This window comes from Etheostoma spectabile, unplaced genomic scaffold, assembly GCF_008692095.1.
Source record: "Etheostoma spectabile isolate EspeVRDwgs_2016 unplaced genomic scaffold, UIUC_Espe_1.0 scaffold270, whole genome shotgun sequence".
Lineage (NCBI taxonomy): Eukaryota > Metazoa > Chordata > Actinopteri > Perciformes > Percidae > Etheostoma > Etheostoma spectabile.
The window spans coordinates 210,695-222,860 of record NW_022605574.1 but is presented as its reverse complement, the minus strand read 5'-3'; the positions used below and the strand labels follow the sequence as shown (position 1 = coordinate 222,860).

Genomic DNA, 12,166 nt, shown 5'->3' with positions numbered 1-12,166 from the left:
GGAACCACATTCATTTTGCATTGGACTAAATATTTTTGTCCAAGGGACTTGAAACATCGCGTTCTGACTGTTATAATTGCAAGTTGCCGTTCGGTAGTAGTTGTTATAAAAACTTGGTAATTAGTTGTAAAGACTTAGCATAGTTGGTAGGAAATCGTAATATTAATTTTTACACAAACTTGGGAATTTACTGGAGGGACAAATTATTTTTGCACCCTCATCTATTATCATTGTGTTGGCAGCACAATCCAGAAAGGGTTGTTCAAACTAAAAATAATTTATGCAACTAGTTCACATGTACTTTTTTAAAGTGTAGTTGTCAAAATATTTCCCTCAAAACCCAAATGTCAACCTCATAGGGACGCAAGTTGAAAAGTCAGGAGATCAATAAAATCAGCAAGATGTGTGCAGCAGATTTAACGACAGTTCATCCAATAGTTGGTGAGATATGTCAGTCTGGACCAACCAACCAGTAAACAAGTTATATTATTTTAATAGTGAATTTGTTCTTGATTGGGACATACATAATTGTAACCAGTAGAGTAGAACAGTAGAAACCTTAGAAAGTTAAGAAAATGGTGAAGGAGGCGTGTGAAAAAGTGTGAAAATTATATAAATCTCTATGGATCAGAATTTGCATTTAGCTTTCTGGTACCCCATAAAAGAGGTGCCACCGGGGAGTCAAATAAATAACCTTTTATTTGACTTCCTGATGGTGTCTATTTGACAGTGTACTAGAGCGCGCGAAACAGGTGTGTGGCAACAGATGGTCGAGCCAAGTGGCAGAGCGCGCGCACGGACAGAGTCACGCCAAAGCTCATTTGTATTATTGCTAAGTAAAAGTTTACTTGAATGTCTGCAGAGTTACATAGGTGATTTAAGTCTTTTGAATTTATCGTTCGAGTAAGCACGTTTCCGTTTTCGATTCGGCTTGAAAATAATCCACCTAGAGCTTCTTTTGAAAATACGTTTTCACAGTAGGCTATTGTATCAGGTAAAGATGTAAAAAGCAGCGTGAAGAAATAAAAAAACAAATGTTTAAATTGAATTAAAATGTACTGTTTGGCTCGGCTCACAGTTGTCATTCATCCGTGCACTACATTACAGTGATATGTTACGTTTTATCCACCCACATCGTGCAGAACGTTATGAGCAACGCCACGTTAAATCTGTAGTTTTCTGAATGAAGTTTGGCGTGACGCTGTCTTCGTTGCTAGTGAGCGGAATGTGTTGTTGGGAATTGAAGTCCTCCTTGAACACAACAAGACGCACGCAGGACAGGACAGGAGCAGGACATGGTGTTCATGATTGAGACTTGACGTTTTTACACGGTAAGACGTTTTATAGTCACTGATTGTTACTGATAAGGCCTATGCGTTATATCATTTATGACTTATGACATTTCCAATACTAGGCTCTTAATTCAGTGTCCAGTAATTGGAGCCGTCGGTGGGCGACTGCTTCAACTTTCAACCGAATTGCATTTTCGATGTCAGGGCAGCCATGAATGTTTAAACACGTTTTGTATCTTTAAGTTACATGTAAAGAGTTATAGAAACATGTTTCCAGGTAAAGATAATAACAACAACATCGGTGTAACGGTCTGTTATTTCAGGTAAAGTGAGATGAAGTGTTGTCCTAACTGAGGAGTATCAGTGAGGACTGCATCCATGGACTTATTCAAACAGCAGAAAGTGGAGGATTTCTATGAGATTGGTGAAGAGTTGGGAAGGTAAAGACATGCATGCATGCATATTTATTCCCATTTACGTCTTAATGGTAAAATATTTGCATCAGATTTTTTTTTTTTTATATAATTTGATGAATAATGGTGAGATGTTTAATGTAAATCCGAATCCAAATAACTGATGGTGTGAATGCAGACACTTTAATGCATGAAAGGGTAATATGCTATCTTAAATCTAATAATGGATGGATGGATGGATGGATGAATAGATGTATAGATGGATGGATAGTTGGATGGATAGTTGGAGGGATAGATGGATGGACTGATGGTTGGAGAAACAGATGGATGGATATGGATGGATGGATGGATGGATAGATATATGGATGGATGGATGGACAGATGGATGGATGTGGATGATGGATGGATAGATAGATGGATGAATGGATGGATAGATGGACAGATGGATGAATGGATGGATAGATATATGGATATGGATGGATAGATGGATAAACTAGCACTACTACTACTCTATAAACTGTACATTTGATTTATTTAGGGCTGGGTTATTATAACTGATTCTCCAATTAAAATCAGTCTTTCTTTCAGTGATCTGATATTATTAATAAAATCAAGAAATCCATCTTCTATAAGCCTACGAGTCTTTTCACCGTGGAAAAGTTCTTTAAACAAACCTTTTGGAGTCTCTTCTTAATGTAAACATTATAAATTACAAAAACACATGTTAGTGTGCTTCTTTCTTGTGTCATTTCTCATTTATTTCCAACAAAGTGGGATAGTAGCTGAACGTCTTTAACCTCCTGGTATCAACTCGGAAACGGAATCCAATACAAACCGTGTGAATCTGAATCGAATCAATTCGGGGAAATAATTGGTGATACCCCACTCTATTATTTGTGTTTATGATATTTATCCAATTATTTCAGTGAGAGCTGCAGGAAAACCTCTGTTTCTTTTAATTTTAATGTTTTATACTGTATATAAGGAAATAATTCATGAGGAATGCGGTCATGATAACTTATGATTTAGAGGAACTTATCTTTTTTTTTATTGTTATGTGTGAGGACCATAGACCGTTGGTATTCTATATATATATATATATATATATATATATATATATATATATATATATATATATATCTATAATACTAGTCTATGGTGAGGACATACAGCATAAAATTCTGTGAAACTATTTGGAATGGCAGATATAAAGTGTGGCATAACTGAGGGCTGGGCAATATATTGATATTTTATCAATATCAAGCTGCTCTATTTGCCTTTACCCACTTAGTGATTATATCCACATTATTAATGAATATTTATCTAAAATGTAATCAGGAAAATATTTTGTAAAAGCACCCATTTTTAACCCATCAATATCATCGCAATATGTAGATATCGATGCAATTGGTCAATAATATCGTGATATCATTGGTTTATACCCTTTTTCACAGCCCTAACTTCTATATATAGTCTATTAGTTTATCAGGAGCAGTGAGTCGGGCATCAGTAATATTATTTTAGTGCTGGTGAGAGGTATTTGTCATAACAACATCTATATACATTTCATGATAAGGCACCATTCGGACTGGAAAACTTGCTCAAGAGCACCAACAAGCATGTAGGTCAGTGCACCGAGCTGTTATTGTTGGTATATAACAATATGGAAATGACTCTGAGTCATTAACTGCATGCTGCAGATACTTCCTGCACCGGCTTCAACCGGAGTCGAACGTGTGAGCCAAAGCATGACTGCTCTCTCATATATTCCCACATTAAAGTGTTTCTACACTCCTCCAAACACACTGAAATAATACTGGTAGAAGAACGGGGAAAGACACACAAACCAGCATGTGTTTCAGGCCTTTTAGGTTTGTTGCTGTGCGTCGTCAGGTGGAGACAACTGCTACGCCCGCCATGCTGCTCTCTAAAGGACTGGTCTATCTTTAGACCAGGGTCTGGGGCTATATCTACCCCCCCCAGACCGGCTGCACATGAGGAAGTGGAGTGTTAGATTACACACCTCTCAAGTGAACCAGAAACACAGAGATAGAGACAGCTGTTCAGGCAAATAACCTTTCAATTTGAACTACATATCCTTATCAAACAATGCGTTTTAAATGCCGTGTTTGCTTGTGTTGGGATACGCGTGTATCGAAGAGAGCCAAGTTTATAATTATTACTTTGTGGCAGAGTTTGTGTGATGCTATAAATAGACGTAGTGGTGGGTAAATATGAGTGAGTCACAAAATATAATCCCACCTGTAGTCTGAGTTCTGTAGCATGTGTTATTGTGGGGTGCACACTATTTAGTAAGCATTTAGCAACACACAAATAATAAAACGTAATAGGGTAATTGTGACATCAAGATGATGATGATGATGATAATGATGATAATGAGTGTTGCGATGGAAGAGATGTTGATCATGTGTTCAAACATGTCTGCTCACTTTGCCCTTAATTGTGACTATTTGTGGCCGTGTCCTCGTTTTGACGCTTTTTTTTAGGTGTTGTTGATGCTTTGTTTTGTACATTTGGAAATGTCAAAGTCAGTCATCATTTTGCAATTTAAAGTTTTATTTTGCAAATATGGCAAACAGCAGCTCATACAGCTTACAGAGGACAAATAAGAGGAGAAGGTCAGGTAGTGACATAACATTTAAGTCAAAGCGTAAGTTAACCTGGACACAAGGAATGTGAAAATTAAAAAAGTAAAATGTACAGACTGAGCAGTCAAAAAGTACAGTAGTGTTATTTAAATAACACAATCGGACAAAAATATCAGAAAATTAAATAAAAAAGGCAAAAGAAATCCGGTCACAATCTCATAATCAGTCCACTACTGTAGATAGGAGTCAGATGGACCATAAAGTAATCCCAAATACCCAGAATCCCATGCTCTTTGCCCCTCATCCTAGCCAGCATAACCCCATATGATGCTCTCTCACCCATTGTTGGGTTTACGGGTGATTTCCAGTCTCTTAATATAATTCTGGCAGCCGAGGCTCTCCCACCCATCACGACTGAATATGCGCTTTTCGAAAGAAAGAAAATTCTCCTTTATTTGAAGCGCCCCCATCAGGCCGATGTGTGTACTTTTTAACCCTTGTGTCGTCTTCCCATCATCCATCATCTTTTGGCGCTTTTTCCAATTGTTTTTTTTTTCCACACTTTTTTTTTTTTTTAAATTCATAGCCAATGAATAAATAATTCATACGATGTTATGAAATTATGCAAAAAAAACAATTAATTTCTCTTATTTAAGCGCTTTTTGTCTCTCTTTTTTTTTTGGTCATTTCTTTTGAGGTTTTGGTCACTTTTTTAAAATGCCATAAAATTCAATAAAACAACCCAAATTCCCTGAAAGTAATCACTCATTTTTACCTGAAGAACATTGCATCCATAGCATCCATGTTATTTTTAGGCAATTGGGTTGAAAGAAACAGAGAACTTTTAGAAACAACAAGGAAAACTGTAACAATTAGTCAATTCGTCAATTAGTCAAAGAGCAACAAAAAAAAAAATCCAAATAGCATCTTATTTTAGCTTTTTGGATGTTGTAACGTTTTTTTTATTCATCTTTCACAGTGTTCTGATGTTATACATATATAGGCCAAACAATTAACTTATTAAATAAGAATTACTTGGCAGATTAGTCGATTTTGAAAACAATCATTAGTTACAGGCCTAGTAACAATATATGGATACTTGAATTATTTTGAGCCCAATATTCACAAAGTTCTTTCTTTGGAAAAAGGTTTTTTTCTTTTCTTGTTTTGACCAAGTTTTTGTCACTTTTTGTTGTTTTTATAACTTTTCCCGTAGTTCTTTCTCACTTTTTTAAATGTCTTGAATGTCGTTTTTGGGACATTTTTGTTGTTTTGTCCCCTGTAATTCAGCCATTTTTTTCTTCAAATGCTATAAAATTTAATAAAACACCCAAATTCAATGAAAATAGCAAAGTGATCAATTCTTTAACTTGTGAAGCGCATTGTAGGGAACCATCCATGTTATTTTTTTTTTTACAATTTGGTTGAAGAAAACCCCAATTTCTGATTTAGAAACTTTTAGCAAATGACAAATTTGACCCCGAAGACCACACGTTAACGTTAAACACGTCACTCACTGATTGATAGAGATACCAATACATCTGTAAACTAAAACTATAACAAATCTAAAAGCTAAAACTATTAAAAACGAGTGTAGCCTCAGATCTCTGTGTGATTCCTCCTCTGTGTTTCAGCGGGCAGTTCGCCATCGTGAAGCAATGCCGAGAGAAGAGCACGGGTCTGGAGTTCGCCGCCAAGTTCATCAAGAAGCGTCAGAGCATGGCCAGCTCGCGGGGCGTGCGGCGCGACGACATAGAGCGGGAGGTGGACATCCTGCAGCAGATCCAGCACCCCAACATCGTCACGCTGCACGACGTCTACGAGAACCGCACCGACGTGGTGCTCATCCTGGAGCTGTGAGTGGCACACCGTCAGTCAGGGGATCGTAGCACAGTTAGAAGAGCATCTCGTCTTGATCATATCGTATTAAATAAGCCTCTTAGGCTACAGGTTACATTCATCCCAAGAGTATTTGTTCTGGGAGATGGGTCAGTCCTAAGCCAGATGGATAAATGCACATAAGAAGCTGGGTCCATTGCCAGACCTTCCTCCACAGCACTGCAGAGGAGGGTCTGGCTAGTCCACACAGCATTTTGGGATGGGAGAAAAAAGTGCTTTGGTTTTTCTTAGCATTACTTTTGTGGCTTTATTGCAGCTTTTATTCATAGTGTTTAGTTTCTGTCGCCCCCCATGAGGAATTCTAAGTAATGATAACCAAGCTCTCGGCGCGTCCACGTGATACAAGCCTTCCGTGACCGCGCACCGCCCCCGCACCTCCTCCCCACAGTTGGTCGAGGCCACACCCCCAACCTCCACCTGGTCCCCCCCTCTCTCCTCCTCAAAAGCTACAGACTCCGAAACGACACATACCAAGGAAAGCTCACTGTGAGACTGGCTCTAGTGGCTGGAATTCTGCATCAAGGCTGAATTTCGGGAAAGAGACTTCAGATCCAGTATTAGGGGACCACTAAGGTCTATATAAAAGAGACTTCAATACAGTATTGAGGGACCACTAAGTCTATATAAGAGACTTCAGATACATTATTAGGGACCACTAAGTCTATATAAAGAGACTTCAGATACAGTATTGACCACTAAGGTCTATATAAAAGAAACTTCAGATACAGTAGGACCACTAAGGTCTATATAAAGAGACTCAGATACAGTATTAGGGGACCGCTAAGGTCTATATAAAAGAGACTTCAGATACAGTATTAGGGGACCACTAAGGTCTATATAAAAGACTCGGATACAGTATTTGGGACCACTAAGGTCTATAAAAGCGACTTCCAGTTTACAGTATTAGAGACCACTAAGGTCTATACAAAGAGACTCCAGATACAGTATTAGGGACCACTAAGTCATACAAGACTCCAGATACAGTATTAGGGACCACTAAGGTCTATATAAAAGACTTCAGATACAGTATTAGGGACCACTAAGGTCATATAAAGAGCTTCAGATACAGTATTAGGGGACCACTAAGGTCTATATAAAAGATACTCAGATACAGTATAGGGACCAATAAGGTCTATATAAAGAGACTTCAGATACGGATTAGGGACCACTAAGGTCTAAAAAGAGACTCCGATACAGTATTAGGGGACCACTAAGGTCTATATAAAAGAGACTCAGATACAGTATAGGGGCCCACTAAGGTCTATATAAAGAGACTTCAGATACAGTATTAGGGGACCACTAAGGTCTATATAAAAGAGACTTCAGATACAGTAGTAGGGGACCACTAAGGTCTATGTAAAAGCATCCAAAGAGCACCATGTGATGGGACCTTTAAGAGTGGCTGTCTCTGCTGACTCTGTCCATGGTTTATCCACATTGTTTGCTGTATTCCTATGTATTTTATGCTTTTGTGTTTTTTGATTAACTGTGATGTATTGTGTTTTTTATGATTATCAATTGGTTATAATGTACAGCAACTATTTATTTGGCACGTGAAGCACTTTGTGACTCTGTCTGTGACAAGTGCCATACAAATAAACTTTACTTAATTGCAATATATCTGATAGAATCAGTGTGGTACTACAGAAACATGAGAAATAAAAGGGAACCAATATAGGTATGTTTTGGTATTAGCTGTGTGACTTAACAATATTAAATGATGTGTCCACGGCAGTTTTCATGTCCTATCAGTTTGTTTTTTCCTGAATTAGAGAACGTAAAACCTTGTTTGTAGTATTACTCTGCCGTGATTTGGTGACAGCAGGCTGGATGACGCGTGTCTGTTGCAGGGTATCTGGAGGCGAGCTGTTTGACTTCCTGGCACAGAAGGAGTCTCTGAGCGAGGAAGAGGCCACTCAGTTCATCAAGCAAATCCTCAAGGGGGTCAACTACCTCCACGCCAGGAAAATAGCCCACTTTGATCTCAAGGTTTGTCCAGTGAAGACACACTACATTCAGCTGTAACTACATTGTCTTTGTACCTGTACTATGCACAATGACAATAAAGGAAATTCAATCTAATCTAATGGGCTGTGGAGGAAACAACTCCCATTTCTAAGTCATATGTTTACACTGAAGGGCAACTTTCTACTTGACCGTGACATTTTGTCAAAGTGACAAAAGCTTGTTGTTAGATGTTAAAATAGAAATACAGTAATCATACGACAACGTCGTCTGTATTTGTTATTTCTTCTTTCGCTCATCTGCAGCCGGAAAACATTATGCTGCTGGACAAGAACGTGCCGTTGCCGAGAATCAAACTCATTGATTTTGGTCTTGCCCACAAGATTGAAGCCGGGGTTGAGTTCAAAAACATCTTTGGAACACCTGAGTTTGTAGGTAAGACAAAGTTTATATAGATACACAACCAAGAAAACAACAAATTGTAAGTCAGAATCCTCCCCACCGTCACACCTGCTGACGTACAGTCAGACATGGAAGAGGTTCCCAGAGTAGCCAGTAAATAGATGCTCACGCCTGCAAGATGCAGAGTATCTCCAGTGTCCATAGCTGTCCATCCGGGCTAAAAATGTCCAGACAGACACAGTCAGGATTATCCAGTGAACGGTCTTTAGAAAATGTAAGTTAGATTGACAATTAGTCACGCTCAGATAACATCTCACACTGTGTAAATCAACATGAAACTACAAAGTTGGCGTTGAGTTTTACCTTTACCTTCCTGATATAATCAGGTTTTCCACCCAAATCTACATCCAGCTTGTCATCAGTATACCACATACAAAGATACACGTGTACACACACACACACACACACACACACACACACACACACACACACACACACACACACACACACACACACACACACACACACACACACACAAACACAAAAGACAAAACGTTACAGGAAGGTAAACACAAAGAAAACCTTTACACAAGGAAAAGACACCGAGAAGAAGAAGAGAGTGATAAAGAAATTAAAAGAAAAGGTGAACACTATATGATTATATGATTATAGATGATCATCATTCATTTATTGCTGATTCATCATTACATTTGCAAGATGCTGTGGAAAAAAAGGGGAGTGGGTGGTATTTGCTCCTTCTAATGGGCTCCATTAATAAATTATTACCACTTTTGCCATTTAGCATAATTAATAATCATGACTTATTTAATGTTTTTTTATCAATGCTGCTCCCAGCAAAATGAAGTTTTTTTTCAAAATTTTAAATATCTACACATGAATCCAACATATTATAAGCTATTTGTGAAAGGCTTACTGGCCTATAGGTCAGGTAGTCACTAAGGTAGTCCCCCACAGACACAGTTAATCCTTCTCTGGGCCACATGTTTTTTAACATAAAACTTGATTTATCAAATCATGCCAACAATTATTGTTTTAATATCTCAGTGTTCTATGCACTAAAAAGGTATGCATTAAGGCATTATGTAATGCCAAATACACGTTAATGTAGGCCCAGTTTAATATGCAACTTAATTTTATAGGAGTCCTTCACATGTCCACATTTGCTTAAATAATTGATGAGCCCTGTACTAAATAGATGAAGTGGGTAGTTTCTCCCCAAAGTTCTGCAATTTAGAAAATCCCAGAAAAGACAAGTCAAGGTGCGCTTACCTGGCACAGATAAAATGTAAATGACAGAAAAATCCTATTAAGTAAAGTCTTTTAGAAATGAAGATGGTGCATGCTAGCCTGGTCCTACCAGACTCTGGTCCATTAGCCTACCAGACTCTGCGTCCATTAGCCTACGGAGCGTCCCACCAGACTCTTGCCCGGTCCATTAGCCTGGTCACCCAATCTGGTCCATCAGCCTGGTCCCTACCAGACTCTGACAGTCCATAGCCTGAGTCCTACCAGGACATCTGGCACGCCATCAGCATGCGTCTCTACCAGACTCTGGTGCAATTAGCTCGGTCCTACCAGCTCTGGTGCATTAGCTGCGTCCACTACCGACTCTGGCCAGTAGCCTGGTCCTACCAGACTCTGGCCATTAGCCTGGTCCTACCAGACTCTGGTGCATTAGCCTGGTCCTACCAGACTCTGGTCATTAGCCTGAGTTTAGCCTGGTCCTACCAGACTCTGGTCCATTAGCCCGGTCCTACCAGACTCTGGTGCATTAGCCTGGTTTAGCCTGGTCCTACCAGACTCTGGTCCATTAGCCTGGTCCTACCAGACTCTGGTCCATTAGCCTGGTTTAGCCTGGTCCTACCAGACTCTGGTCCATTAGCCTGGTCCTACCAGACTCTGGTCCACTAGCCTGGTCTTACCAGACTCTGGTCCATTAGCCCGGTCCTACCAGACTCTGGTCCATTTCATTAGTCCAGAGAGTCTGGCCACTTTCCATTGACAAGTGTTAACTTTCTTGAAGGCGGGTACTCTGTTGAAGTTTAAAACTATTGGATCTGCCCAGAGCCACTCTGGATCTGCCATAACCAATCGCTAACGACTATACAGAATATAAGAATATACTGAAAACCCAGACGTAGTACTGAAGGAAAAGGAAAATTGAGTATAGGTACGTAGGAGGGCGGAGCCAGGCTTGGTTCATGCCCTGTCTCTGTACAAACTGAACCATTATTGGAACGAGCTTCGAGATGGGACGATGGAGAGGACTAGATATCTCAAAACCAATGTCTTCACACCAGGCCTCCCTTAGGTGACTGGAAGATTCAGAACCTGTGATATTAGATGCTAAGAGAAAGGTTGGCTGGACTGGTAATGCGTGACACTGAACAGGAGTCTGCTTGTTTTTCAACCACTTTAACAGAGATATTTTCTGCCTGTCATCTGTTTGCCTACTAAGCACCGGAGATTGTCAACTATGAGCCACTGGGACTCGAAGCAGACATGTGGAGCGTTGGGGTCATCACCTACATCCTGCAAGTGAACCACCAAAATGTCCCTTAGAGGATAGTGAACATTACATCGCAGCTCCTGTCGAACAGGGGGATGAACCGCTCTTTCTTTTTATGTTTTGTTCCAGGCTGAGTGGTGCTTCACCTTTCCTGGGGGAGACCAAACAGGACACGTTGGAGAACATTTCAGCCATAAATTATGAGTTTGACGAGGAGTTCTTCTGTCACACCAGTGAGCTGGCCAAGAAATTCATCAGCCAGTTGTTGGAGAAGGATAAGAAGTAAGAGCTCAAGCATACTGTAGTAAATGGCATTTTCTTCAAAGCAAAACAAGGTTAATCTCCGTATTTTTATTAATATTTTGTTGTAAAGTTCTCCAGAATCACAGAACCACTCTGTTTATGGCAGTTTAGAAACATTATTTTGACTTTTGTCTTTTCTACTACAGGAAAAGATTAACCATTCAAGATGCTCTAAATCACCCATGGATCAAGGTAAAGTGTAAACTTAACTTTAGGAATATACTGTATATATATTAGGGTGACCAAAGTCCTGAAATCCAAGCATTTGTCCCAAATCCCGAATCCTGCCCTTATCCTCCTGAAAATTAGACCAACGTCTCAAGAGCAGACTCTCGAGTAGTTATAGTCGGATAAAACATTGACAACTGTTCACGGTGATCCAGACGTCCTGCAGGGAGACATGACAGCAAATTTGGATAAATACACATTTCTATTTTTCATTCATTCATTGTTGAAATGGAGGCTCAGGCTGGTGTAACGGGACCCGATGAACATGTAGCTAAAGCAAAAACGTCTCTGCAAGTACCAGGAGGACTGGGTAGGGAAATACCCCTGGATTACTGCAGTTTAATGTGATGCAAACAAAGGGTTTTGCAATGTACACTACCGGTCAAAAGTGTGGGGTCACTTACAATTTTCCATTCCACTCGACGTTAGACAGAGTACCAGCTGATCTGAGTGGGGGGGGGGTTGATCTTTAATGCAATATCTTCATTGCCCATTATCCGCAACCATTCATCCGATGTTCCAAAG

At 39.6% G+C, this 12,166-nt stretch overlaps 1 protein-coding gene across 2 annotated transcripts in view; it reads left to right on the top strand.

The window, feature by feature from the left end:
• The first annotated feature begins 1,064 nt into the window (after positions 1-1,064).
• dapk2a (death-associated protein kinase 2a) overlaps positions 1,065-12,166 on the top strand; it is a 14,597-nt gene continuing 3,495 nt past the window's right edge. Inside the window, exons 1-8 of one of the 2 annotated variants that reach the window (XM_032510691.1) lie at positions 1,065-1,331; positions 1,616-1,732; positions 5,949-6,170; positions 8,064-8,202; positions 8,484-8,613; positions 11,060-11,135; positions 11,240-11,392; positions 11,560-11,605. In XM_032510691.1, coding sequence (XP_032366582.1) covers positions 1,671-1,732; positions 5,949-6,170; positions 8,064-8,202; positions 8,484-8,613; positions 11,060-11,135; positions 11,240-11,392; positions 11,560-11,605 — 828 coding nt within the window. In that variant the 5' untranslated portion in view covers positions 1,065-1,331; positions 1,616-1,670. Of the gene's footprint in view, positions 1,332-1,615; positions 1,733-5,948; positions 6,171-8,063; positions 8,203-8,483; positions 8,614-11,059; positions 11,136-11,239; positions 11,393-11,559; positions 11,606-12,166 lie in introns of those variants that run through there. The other variant, XM_032510692.1, reaches the window with a different exon arrangement.